At 43.4% G+C, this 13,663-nt stretch overlaps 1 protein-coding gene across 5 annotated transcripts in view; it reads right to left on the bottom strand.

Annotated features, from left to right (window-relative positions):
* Positions 1–656: 656 nt before the first annotated feature.
* The window catches only part of FAM168A (family with sequence similarity 168 member A), a 51,823-nt gene continuing 38,816 nt past the window's right edge, over positions 657–13,663 (bottom strand). For 4 of the 5 annotated variants that reach the window (XM_073661279.1, XM_073661281.1, XM_073661280.1 and 1 more), the window contains 5 exons: positions 8,678–8,806; positions 4,182–4,324; positions 2,721–2,895; positions 2,466–2,596; positions 657–1,093 (listed from right to left, as the gene is read on the bottom strand). In XM_073661279.1, the coding sequence (XP_073517380.1) occupies positions 2,484–2,596; positions 2,721–2,895; positions 4,182–4,324; positions 8,678–8,806 (560 nt within the window). In that variant the 3' untranslated portion in view covers positions 657–1,093; positions 2,466–2,483. The remainder of the gene's footprint in view (positions 1,094–2,465; positions 2,597–2,720; positions 2,896–4,181; positions 4,325–8,677; positions 8,807–13,663) is intronic. The other variant, XM_073661282.1, reaches the window with a different exon arrangement.

Genomic DNA, 13,663 nt, shown 5'->3' with positions numbered 1-13,663 from the left:
CCAAAATGTGCGATGGACGTAACTGGACACGTCGAGCCCAAGGAGGGTCTCTCCCCCCCCCCCCCCCCCCCCGGTGCGCTGCCGAGCGCCAACTGCTGATGACTAAATAATCTTCGATGCCTAAACACACATGCAAGCTCGGTATTGTTCTATCTACAGAACACTCAGGCTTTCTACTGTAACACTGTCTCACAAATACAACATGTCATAACTAGGAGTAAAACCGTGACCGCGAGCGGCCCCTGGCACCGGCTGCAATCACCAGATGGCAGCTATATAGTAGTGGTGGTGGTGTATTTGTGATTGTCTGGTTGCCCAGCTTATTTGTGGTAGCGTAGAGGTCTCACTACAAAGATACTATACATGTATATTTTACGCCTTTAAAAAAAAAAAAAAAAAAACACAACAATGAAATAACCGACACAAAGGTGTTTTTGTGCTTTTACAGAAACCGGTGGCTATTATACAACTTATTATAATACCGATAGTTTTCCCCACATGAAAAACTAGTATAGCAGCCTTGAAAGTTAAAAACCACAAAAGAAATAGATAAAAAAAAAAAAAAAAAATGTAATTAAAATAAATTGCAGTTTACCTATAAAAAAATTAAAATGTGAAAGTTGTTCTAGATGCTGTTTTTTTTAGACAATTATAACTCTTGGAAGACAGTTTATTAAAAAAAAAACAACTTGTTTTATGAAAAGGATTCTGGGAGAAAAAAAAAACAAAAAACAAAACAATCTAGTGTTGCAAATACTTAAAATAACGATGGTACAATAATAGTGAAAGCAGAGGAATCTGAGTCGGATAGATGGCGGCCGCGGAGGAGGCGCGGGCTCTAAACTCGGTGGGGACGTATGGGAAAGAGAAGAAGAGGTTACAGGGGGAGAAAAATTAAAAAAAAAAAAAAAAAAAGCAGCTTTTACAAAATTAAAATAAAAAAAAAAAAAAAAAAAAAAGAATATTTAAAGTGACCGTTGCACTTTTCGTGTTTCGTTGTTTTGTTCTTGTAGACAAACTTGGTGCCGTCGGCCGGTCGCTCCAGCACCGATGTAAGACTTGAGCAGTTTGCATACAACGTTTTACTCCAGACCTGCAATGATACGACAATGTCAGACGTAATCTGCTCGCTCCGTCACTGCCAAGGGTCAGAAATGGACATTCAATGAGCAACCGTAAATCCCCCTAAAAAAGTTGGCCCTCAGCGTAAAAAAAAAACAGATCGGAAGTTGAACGTTGGACACCCCCCCCCACCCCACCCCCCCCATTGATGGCAGCGAAGCATCTCAAAAGTTGTGGAGGTTAACAAAAGGCTGGAAAAGTAAGTAGTATTTATGAAAAACATCCGGAGGTTCAACATTCAGCTGAGTTGGTTACATGACTATATAAAGAGCGCGTTAGAGAGGCAGAGTCTCTCAGAAGCAAAGATGGTCACCAATCTGAGGCTTAAAATTGTCAAACTATTTCGAAAAATGTCTGACAAAGAATTGCAAAGACTTTGAATAGCCAACATCTACAGGACATAATAGCAAAAAAAATCCAGAGATACTGGAGAAATCCATGTGTACAAGGGACGAGGATGACAGTCTGTATTGGAGGCTGGTGATCGGAGTCCACTCCGCATTAGTAAAAGTAACAGCTCTGTCACATAAAGACCAAGACGTATATCGGCACAAACCAGAAAAAGCTGCCGTCTTCTCTGGGCCAAAGCTCTTTTATAATGAATGTAAATGTGAAATTCTTTATGGAAACGCAGGATGCGGGACCCTCCAGCTTGTCATCTCTGATGTATGGGGGGGGCATTAGCGCCTATGGCAGAGGCAGCGCACATACGAGACGCGCCATCAATGCTGAGCGTTCTATAGAGTTGATATATACACAAGGTCTACTTGTATACATAGTCTCCTGCCTCCATCACAGCAGCGCAGGAGAAGAGTACCGGGATGAACCGGCCGCCTGCAGTCCGGACCTTTCCCCCAACAGAAAGCATTTGGTGCATTATGAAATGAAAAATCCGGCAAAGATCCCGAACTGTGGAGCAGCGAAAATCCAACAAGACGGAACAACATTCCTCTCCCCAAACTCCAGCAATTGTCTCAGTTCCGACATTTACAGACGGGTGTAAAGAGGGAACAATGAGAGGGGGGGGGGGGCACTCCTCTAAATGCAGATTGCTCTGCTGTATACAACATCCTCTCCCCTTCTTGCTGCCATTTGAATCTGGTCACTGTGAGAAAGCAGAGGTGGAGCATAGATATGAAATGCTGACAATGAAAGCAATCAGGAAATGGGGAGTTTGGGGTTTATGCCCAAAGCAGCAGCAGCAGCAGCAGCACAGCCGACTATGCAAAGGAGATGCACAGACTCTACAGCTGCAAAGTGGTAAAGAGTTTTAATTGAAAGGCTACCATCTGTCAGAAGTCGCCCTGACAGTTTATGATCAGCGCACAGGCTGCAGTACTTACATGGACAGGCCAGCGAGTTTACCAGTGAGGGGGTACATAGCTATAAGCTGGGGTCCCCTGGGCTCTGTATGTTGGCACAGAGACGGGGTGTGCTCCTATGGCAGTGTGTTGAGGTGTGGTCAACAACGTACCTGATGGGAGAAAATAACACCCATTATTTATATAATTTACATTATTATGAGTCAATATAATGAAATGAATCCTGATGGGAGTTATAGTTCCAAAACAGCTGTTTGGGGGGATTAGGCGCCTTACCTGCTGACATTGCCATGGTAGTTCCAGCCACCATTCCCATTGTGACTCCATTGCTTCGAGGTGCAGTTACGGGGGCCGGGTAGATTGCAGAAGGAATGCTGTTTGGTTGGACTACGGTGGTGTGGTGGATGACGTGGGGTTGTGCCGCATACACAGGCTGAGTGTAGTATGCACCCTGGCAAAAAAACGGAGAGATAGGTCAACACAAAAGAAGTCTTATCCAGTGCCCCGTATGCTGGCCCGGACTCCCATCCGGAAGGAAAAGTTGTGTCAGCAAACGCCGGCAGAACTAAATTAAAAGCTGGGCATCTGCCTTTAACTACTTGTGGATGACCAAAAGATCTACAACATCTCTGGTTTCCTGATCCCTGTATGCCCAGTGCTGAATTAGCAGTGCAGGAAGTATTAGCGCTTCCTGCTCCGGGGTCCCTGCGATCACATGATGCAGGGGGTCTTAGCAGGTGCAGATCTACAGTGCTGTATAGCCATAAATCCTGTAATATTCTAACTACAGTAAATGGGGAAAAAATTATGTTGAAATGTCCAACAAAGATCTATAAAAAAAAAAAAAAAACAGTTCAATCCACATTTTTTGGTTCCGCCCACAACAAAAATAAATACAAATAAAAAAACAGGGAAGGCGATTTTAAAATGGTCTTTTTTTTTTAATATATCTTATATTTGTAGACCAGATATTTTCCTTTCTCCCCCATATCAGCTCAAAAAAAATATAAATAATAATAAATAATAATAATAATATTATTAATAATATTAATATTAATAATAATAATAATATTATTATTATTAATAATAAGCAAAAATAATTTGCAACAAGAAAACAATGCATGTACATAAAAACTATTGGTGGTTCTTCTGACAACCTGTAGGTGGCGCTGAATACGTTCTAGTGGAGCGAGCTTTAAAGGGAACCAATCAAAAGCTATCAACCTGCAGCTATGGGGTTAATCTGCAGGTTAGTAGTGTTCTGACCTTTTCCTTGCCCAGCGCTGGCACTTAAAGCCCAGCTGCTGAGAGTTAACGATTTTCATTCCTCCCGGCATGGTTCGATGTGCGGTCACAGATGCGGGTTCAGTCACTGCTGGATGTATAGAGCGGCGCTGTAACCGCGACCATCGGCACTGACTGTCAGCCAGCTCTAGTGCTGAGCGAGCCGTCAGTCAGTGCCGGTGGTCGCAGCTACAGCCGCCGCTCTCTAAACACTCAGCGGTGACTGATCCTGCACTGGCATCGCCCCGTGTCTGGACGCCAAACGATGCCGGGAGGAATAAAAAGTTTATTTCTTGCCACCGATGGGGCTCAGAATGCCATTAACCTCATATCTGCAGGTTAATAGCTTGTTGGTTTTTTTTTCTTCTTCATGTGACAGGTTCCCTTTCATATTTGGTGGCAAAAATAAGAATAATCATCCACTCCCTGCACAGAAAGCCGCAGAGCCCTTACCTGGGCATATAGGTTCTGCTGTGGGTAGGCACTTCTGATGGGGTACATCGCGGTTTGGTAGGGGTTTGGTGAAGCAGAGTATGGCGGTGGGGCGCTGTTACTCTGAGCCGGTGGGACTTTGTATGGGGTGCCAGCGGTGTACCCTATAAGAAAATCAGGATAAATTAATAAGCAATTCCCAAATAATATCCACTATATTGAATAAATTCACTGACTAAGTGGATTAACTGATAAAATATAACATTTAAAACTACCATCTTCATACCCGCCGTGCTTTTAACAGTGTCCAATAAAGCTCTCTATTTAGGGACTAAGCAATACCCACTTAAATTCAGAGAGGTCACAATTATCCAGTAGTGCTGGCTCTCATAGTACTTCTCGTTCGGGCCACGCGGCCAGCGGTCGGGCACGCTGAATTCCCTACACCTAGTAGTGTTTAAGTTACCCTATATCGCCCTATTCTGCACCGTTATACACTGCCTAAGGACCGGAATGTCTTGCATTTAATTGACCGACACCTAACATACACCTCGACGCGTTTCACCCATGCCTATTTGATGGCCACATCAGGTTTTAACAAGGTTTTATGCCTAAATCTAGTGCCATTTTTCCAATATATTAGCACAGGGGTACAAATTCCCAGCCACGATATGCAGCACGGACGGCGAACATTTATAAAAAGACCACCTTTAGTATTCTCTATCCTCCAGACATCACCTACAAAGGTGATATCTGGAGGAAAAAGAGAATACCCCTAAATCAAGACACATTTGGGAAAAACATGGGGGAGACAAAAGCAATCAAATATCAGGGGATTGAAAAGATCAGGACCTCCCCTAAGGTAAGAGACCATGACAATAGGATTCAGAAAAGTCACAGTGGATATTTAAGCTAAAAAAAACACTTCTTGATATTCTAATTTAGTGAGAAGAACTTGTGCGCTTATCACTAACATTAGAATATCAAAAAGTTAGTTTCAGTTCAATACAAAAAGTGAAGCGCCTATATTCTATAGAGTCATTACACACAGAGGGATCTATTCTATAGAGTCATTACACACAGAGGGATCTATTCTATAGAGTCATTACACGCAGAGGGATCTATTCTATAGAGTCATTACACACAGAGGGATCTATTCTATAGAGTCATTACACGCAGAGTGATCTATTATATAGAGTCATTACACGCAGAGGGATCTATTATATATAGTCATTACACACAGAGAGATCTATTATATAGAGTCATTACACTCAGAGGGATCTATTATATAGAGTCATTACACGCAGAGGGATCTATTCTATAGAGTCATTACACGCAGAGGGATCTATTCTATAGAGTCATTACACACAGAGGGATCTATTATATAGAGTCATTACACACAGAGGGATCTATTATATAGAGTCATTACACACAGAGGGATCTATTATATATAGAGTCATTACACGCAGAGGGATCTATTATATAGAGTCATTACACACAGAGCGATCTATTATATAGAGTCATTACACGCAGAGGGATCTATTATATAGAGTCATTACACACAGAGCGATCTATTATATAGAGTCATTACACGCAGAGGGATCTATTATATAGAGTCATTACACGCAGAGGGATCTATTATATAGAGTCTTTACACGCAGAGGGATCTATTCTATAGAGTCATTACACGCAGAGGGATCTATTATATAGAGTCATTACACACAGAGGGATCTATTATATAGAGTCATTACACACAGAGTGATCTATTTCACGTGGTTATTTCTGTTAATGTTGATGATTATGGCTTACTGCCAATGAAAACACAAAAGTCATTATCTCAATAAATTAGAATATTTTAACAGCTTCACACATGATTTTAAAATCCGTAATGTTGTCCTACTGAAATGTCTGTTCAGTAAATGCCTCAATACTTGGTCGGGCTCCTTTTGCATCAATTGCTGAGGGGTTATGGAAGCCCAGGTGGCTTTGATAGAAGCCTTCAGCTCGTCTGCATTGTTGGGTCTGGAGTCTCTCATCTTCCTCTTGACAATACCCCATAGATTCTCTATAATAGATTCTCTATGGGGTTAAGGTCAGGCGAGTTTGCTGCCAATCAAGCACAGTGATACTGTTGTGTGTAAACCAGGTATTGGTACTTTTGGCAGTGTGGACAGGGGCCAAGTCCTGCTGGAGAATGACATTTCCATCTCCATAAAGCTTGTCGGCTGAGGGAAGCATGAAGTGCTGTAAAATGTCCTGGTAGACGGCGGCGCTGACTTTGGTCTTGATAAAACACAGTGGACCTCCACCAGCAGATGACATGGCCCCCAAACCATCACTGATTGTGGAGACTTCACACTAGACCTCCAGCAGCTTGGATTGTGGCCTCTCCACTCTTCCTCCAGACTCTGGGACCTTGATTTCTAAATGAAATGCAAAATTTACTTTCATCTGAACACAACACCTTGGACCACTGAGAACAGTCCAGGTCTTTTCCTCCTTGGCCCAGGTAAGACGCTTCTGGCATTGTCTATGGGTCATGAGTGGCTTGACACAAGGAATGTGACACTTGTAGCCCATGTCCTGGATACGTCTGTGTGTGGTGGCTCTTGAAGCAATGACTCCAGCAGCAGTCCACTCCTTGTGAATCTCCCCCATATGTTTGAATGGCCTTTTCTTAACAATCCTTTCAAGGCTGCGGTTATCCCGGTTGCTTGAGCACCTTTTCCTACCAGTTTTTCCTTCTACTCAACTTTCCATTAATATGCTTGGATACAGCACTCTGAACAGCCAGCTTCTTTAGCAATGACCTTTTGTGGCTTACCCTCCTTGTGGAATGTGTCAATGACTGCCTTCTGGACATCTGTCAAGTCAGCAGTCTTCCCAATGATTGTGGAGCCTACTGAAACAGACTAAGGGACCTTTTTAAAACACGTAAGAAGCCTTTGCAGGTGTTTATTATTCTAATTTACTGAGATAATGACTTTTGTGTTTCCATTGGCTGTAAGCCATAATCATCAACAGTAACAAATAAACACTTGGAAATAGATCCCCCTGCGTGTAATGACTCTATATAATAGATCCCCCTGCGTGTAATGACTCTATATAATAGATCCCCCTGCGTGTAATGACTCTATATAATAGATCCCCCTGCGTGTAATGACTCTATATAATAGATCCCCCTGCGTGTAATGACTCTATATAATAGATCCCCCTGCGTGTAATGACTCTATATAATAGATCCCCCTGCGTGTAATGACTCTATATAATAGATCCCCCTGCGTGTAATGACTCTATATAATAGATCCCCCTGCGTGTAATGACTCTATATAATAGATCCCCCTGCGTGTAATGACTCTATATAATAGATCCCCCTGCGTGTAATGACTCTATATAATAGATCCCCCTGCGTGTAATGACTCTATATAATATAGGAGGTTCACGTTTTGTATTGAAGAACTGAAATAAGTCAACTTTTTGATGATATTCTAATTTAGTGAGATGCACTTGTATATGCTCGAGGATCCTTTTCCTAAATTGCCGACTCGTTTTCCCTACATATGTTTTGGGGCATACACATGGTGTCAGATACAGGATTCCCTCCACACGACAGTGAATACATTTCCTATTCAGGTAAGCTCTCCCCGTCGTATCGCTTATGAAAGATCGTGTTTTGTTTTTTTTTTATGATCCACATCCAAATGTACCTGTAATCGTTCGATTTAGCCATGTAGGGTCGGTTTGGACCGCTTGTAGATAACTATGGACCAACCGGTCCTTCAAATTCCGAACTTTACGAAAGGTCACTGAAGCTTTTGGTGGTGTGACAACACTCTGCAAGACGAGATCCAGTCTCAAAATCTCCTAGTAAATCCTCAATATCTCCATCACTTCCTCAGATTTATTGTTGAACATCCCTATAAAAGGCATATGAGGCCATCCTTTTCCTCCCTAGGTTATAGGACCAACAACGATGTTCTGTTGGCCGCTTTTGCATGAGGATATGCCGATTCCAAAATGTTGTTACTAGGATAACCCCATTAGGTGAACCATTTATTCAGCTCTTTTGCTCCTCTCTCAAAGTTGTTAAGAGAGCAACAATTTCACCTTAACTTTGTTTTATCGGTTAGTCCACTTACGCGGTTTGCAAATTAATAAGCAGCTGCATAAAACTATATGCAATGAGCTCCCCCTAGAGGAGGGGTAAGGCATGGTGCCCTGAACAGCGGATTGCCCAACATTACATCTACGTGCCATCAAACCATGAGCTTCTCGATCATACACTAATCAGAGACCAGTAAGGTTGGTCTTCGATCTCTTAACCCCCTTAAATTCTGCGGCCAATAGAGAATGCGGCATCTAAGGCGTTTGATACAAACGAGAATGAAGAGAACTAAAATCTGGAAAACGGTGCAGAGTTGAAGCAGCTGTTTGATGACGGAACATCGAGGCCTCGGTCGTCAGCAGTTCATTCTGCAATAAAGTGAAAAATGTGGGAGAGAAAACCGTATATTTACTGAATGCAGCAGAAGAAGCTTGATAAGTCCTGTTCTCCGTCCCAGAATCGACCGGCAGGTGGAACGTGCCCTCGGTGGTGCAGGAGGAAGAAGGAGTCTGTGGCCACGCTTGCTTCATCAGGAGCGTCGCTTAAAAACAAAATAAAGATATTTCAACACACCGGGAGGCACAGAACGGGTTTCCTCTTCTAACCAAACTATGGCGCAGATAACGGACTAACCCCGGTGCCCAAGCTGCCCAGGGTGAGGGGCAGCGAACTGGATGCTCGCGCAAACACCATCCAAGCACAAAATAGATTCTGCAGGTTTCGGATGACTGCCGGTGCCAGGGAGCTTGCCATGAGCCAGGGACTGGCATCACAAGTGGTGACAGACTGGTGAAGTCTCGTATTGCTACTGGCAGATACACAGAAGCCTGTCATTCCTGACTGATGGCCAGATGCAATTCAAGAGCGCGATCAATGTGACCCCACTCTCGTTATACCGCAGCGAGCCGAGCTGTCAATCACCCGCCGTCTCCCGAGGAAGCATCAATTCTACTGATCTTATGGCCACAGGGAAAAGCCCAGACAGAAAGCAAACGCCTGGTCTCGCCCTGCAGCCAGTCTTAGTTCTAGCCCATCAGCACTATGCCTGGTCCAGTCGTATGGTCACCGTGCCTGGCGATACCCCCACGCACTAGGCCATCATATAAGTAGTCAGTCCCATCGCTGGTCCTACTGCTCATCATACTGGCACCACTTCTGGTCCTATTTTTCCTCCAATTGTTGGTACTTTTGGCACTCACAGCTGGTACTGATGGCACCAAAGCTCATTCTACTGGCAGGTAATGTAGAAGATTCCTTCCAACGAAATAGCCAGTGTCAGTCTATAGATAAGACATCTGCAGCATGCGCTCCTCCTCTCTTCGCGAGCTACCATTCCCACCCCTAGAGTAGAGCGTGAAAACAAGGCCGCTCATCCGATAAGTAAAAGCAGCTTTTTATAGATATCCAATTTTTGATTTGTGGAAATTCTGCTTGGTCATGACTTTTTTTTTTGTTTTTTGTTTTAGACTATGTGATGCACTTTTCAGCAAGAAAAAAAAAACCTTGCTGAAAAGTGTGCGCGTCTTCTAGCAAACAGGCAGCGGCACAGCTCTCTTCTGCCCCACACCCAACTGTCTGATCGGAGCAGGGCAGGAAAAAAAAGCTACAAGGACCTTCACATCCTGACTAGCCGAAGGACCCGTCAGGCCATGTGATTAGTTATAAGCATTAAGCGTGGAGCGATGAGCAGCTGAAATATTCACAATATCAATGACTCGCTGCAGGAAAGAGGCATGTAAACAATTAGCGAAGTAACGTAGGAGGGCAGAAAGGATGAGGATCAGGACGCGAGACGCTAACAAGTCACAGCTCATCCTACAGCTGGGTGCATATACTTTTCTCTATATATTGTGTGGTAGGAGCCATGTGCCATCTTCCATCTCCACTCAGTTTGCACCCAGGCTCCATTCAGATGTAGGAAGGCTCATGCACATAACTTAAAATGGCCGTCATCACCCAGCTTTCTACGGAGCAGATATCTGTAGTGATTAGGATGTAATAAATGTTGGGAGTCTTAAAAAGGGACACAGGCAAAAATGTAGACTAATTGGAAATATCTTTACCCTTCAAGGACCAGCAAAAAGTTTTCATTATTTTGCCCTTTTCTTCCAAGAAGCAAAAACTTTGATATATTTTTCCCCCCCCATCACCTCACTCTACGAGGGTTTAGATTTTATTTTGGACACTTTTGAATGACACCAAATCACTTCGCCTTAAAATGTATAGAAAAATAAAAAAATAAATATTAAGCGAGATAAAATGAAAATTCTGACATGGTCTTTTGGATTAAATTTTTATGGCGTTCACAGGTAAAATTACCTGGAAACCGGATTCTCAAGGGACGTATTATTACGACGATACCAAAACTTCCATGAACACTCTGGAAAAAAGTTAGCCAAGTTATTCATTTGTTTTGTTACCTTCCTCTTACCCCTGTAAAATTATAGATTTTCTGTCTATGGGGCCGTTTGAGGGCTTGTTTTTTTTTTTTTTGCATAACGAGTTATCAGTGTATATATATATATTTCTGATTTACTTCATTGCTTTTACTATACGAGTAAGGCTGTGTGCCCACTATGTGTTTAAGCAATGGCAATTCCGCCGCAGAAACGCTTAAAAAAACGCTTGGTAGAAGGTCTGCCATGTTCCCCAATAATTATTTATATATTATTCTCACCGTCTGATGGCCCCAGGTCTCCGTAGTTATGAGTCCTGGCTCTCCGGCAGCTCGCGATGGTCTAAAAAGGACCTTCCATGATGTCATTTAGTTATGTGATGGGTCACGCGACCGCTGACATCGGCGGTCGCGTGACCTGTCACATGATTAAATGACGCCATGGAAGGTCCTTTTACACCACCGGAGACTGGACGCATTGGATAAGGAGACCGGGGGCCATTGGAAGGAGAGTGTAATGGTTGTTTGTTTTTTTTTCGATTTTTTATCTTTTTTTTAACTAACTTGGTCACAACTATATAAAATCCATACCAGTTGCATGGATTTATATAGTGACACCAAGTTGTCAAGCACTTTCCAAGTGAAACACTTCACATCCGCATGTCTCTGGCAGGAAATCCGCATGCACAATCCACTTGTAAAATCCGCATGTGTTTTTCCTGCCAGGGAGATGCAGAAAAGCTCAGGAAAAATCCAGAGCACTTCTGCATCGTGGGCACATAGATCAGACTTTTACAGAAGAAGTGACACCAAATGTGTTTAATATTATTATTTTTTTAATCGGGAGTACTAAGAGGGCAGCATTGGGGGACTTCAGCAGGATGCATTAGTACCCTGCTGGTCAAATCGGAAGGTCCATGGGAGTCCTTATATGTAATCTCCGGAGAACGCTTCATTTAAATTCTGAAAGCGGCATCTAAACTGTTAATAGCGGAAATCAATACTCAGCTCTGGTCGCTGTTATTAGATATACAAGCCGGCATCTACGCTGCATGAAGGAAGATCAACTCTTGAAACCCTTCCACACATGTGGACTCAAAGGGCCAGAATCTAACAACAACCAGCAGAATAGTGAGTGCAGCTCTGGAGTATAATACAGGATGTAACTCAGGATCAGTAATGTAATGTATGTACACAGTGACTGCACCAGCAGAATAGTGAGTGCAGCTCCGGAGTATAATACAAGATGTAACTGTTAGAATCTGCAACATGTACTAAGGAAAGATAGGGGAAAGCTGTCCCTACAGTAAGACTAAGCTGAATCCCTAAGATGTAGCGGGCTGCCTGTTCCTAGCGAACAGACCCGCCTTAGTCCTCGGCTAGTCTGAACGGAGACCTATAGAATTAAGGGAGGGGTCCCTAAAAGAACTAAGGACTTGGACAAAAATGGGACACCTCCTAAACAGAGAAGTTGCTGCAGAACACCAAAAGATAAAACTGACAAAAAAGGTACTAGAGGTCCCAGAGGACCAAGCGAACTGACAGATAGGCACCGAAGCACCAGGCTAGAGAAACAGTCAAACACTGAAGTCCAGCAAGGCCAGAAGGGCGGAGCTGGAATATATAGGCAGATGGTCACGTGACCGCAAAACACAAGATGGAAAAAACTAACAGGAGGGTTCTAACAATAACTCAGGATCAGTAATGTAAAGTATACACAGTGACTGCACCAACAGAATAGTGAGTGCAGCTCTGGAGTATAATACAGGATGTAACTCAGGATCAGTAATGTAATGTATGTACACAGTGACTGCACCAGCAGAATAGTGAGTGCAGCTCTGGAGTATAATACAGGATGTAACTCAGGATCAGTAATGTAATGTATGTACACAGTGACTGCACCAGCAGAATAGTGAGTGCAGCTCTGGAGGATAATACAGGATGTAACTTAGGATCAGTAATGTAATGTATGTACACAGTGACTGCACCAGCAAAATAGTGAGTGCAGCTCTGGAGGATAATACAGGATGTAACTCAGGATCAGTAATGTAATGTATGTACAGTAACTGCACCAGCAGAATAGTGAGCACTTAGTATTTTATCCAGTGACGCAGCTAAGACTGGATAACCAAGCTTCTAGCAATCTATGGATTTCTGTAGGCCTCTACGGGGGAGAACAGTAGCAGAGATGTGAGGGTATAAAGCCTCCGGCAGACAGAGCTGGTAATATTTTCCGCTTCACTTGTCTGTGCCACTTACACTGCCGAGATCTGGGGCGGCCGCAGTGTGAGGGGCGTCATGCGGTTTTCGTGGTTTGCAGATTAGCTAACAATGCCTGGATTTAGGATTCTCGCTGCAGCTGTGAGGGGGGGAGGGGAGCTGGACTGAGCCTCGGTATAGACGCCGTGCACCGGCGGGCAGCCTCTTCATGTGGAAACAGCCATCGTGAAATATTTAATTTTATAATGTAAAGTTCTGGCACACGACTTGTCTGCAGCGACGACGCAGGAGAAGGAGGAGAATTCTAATTTTAGCTTCAGAGAGAACATCCGGCTGCTGCGTCTCGATTTAAAGGGCAACTCCCACCCTACATCCACCTACACCAAGGTCATACATCTGCTCCTGGGAAAGCTGGGGGACAAAAGGTCATTAATAAAAAAAAAAAATTCCCCGAAATTATATGGCAAAACTGTAGAAAATAGAAATATTAAAAACTACAGTGGTCGACGGTCATCCCAATTTTAGCTCAACAGTGTCCAGCATTTGAGTGCTGCAGCCAATCAGTGTCATGAGCAGGCGTTTGGCTCCCCCTAGTGAGGGGGCAGGTCTTTGACATGAGAGCAGGTCAGGGCAGGCTAACTATTGGGCAATGTCAGGAGCAATGCGCGGAAAACAAGTTCCTGCACCTATATATATTTTACACATCCACACACATATATAGGGGGAAAAAAAAAACCTAACATATCCAGACCCATCAGAGGTGTTTCCTCTGATAAATTCTGC

The sequence above is a fragment of the Phyllobates terribilis genome, unplaced genomic scaffold (assembly GCF_046119375.1).
Source record: "Phyllobates terribilis strain yellow unplaced genomic scaffold, ASM4611937v1 Scaffold_2__4_contigs__length_985480577, whole genome shotgun sequence".
In the NCBI taxonomy this organism is placed as follows: domain Eukaryota; kingdom Metazoa; phylum Chordata; class Amphibia; order Anura; family Dendrobatidae; genus Phyllobates; species Phyllobates terribilis.
This window is presented reverse-complemented; position numbering and strand designations above follow the sequence as displayed.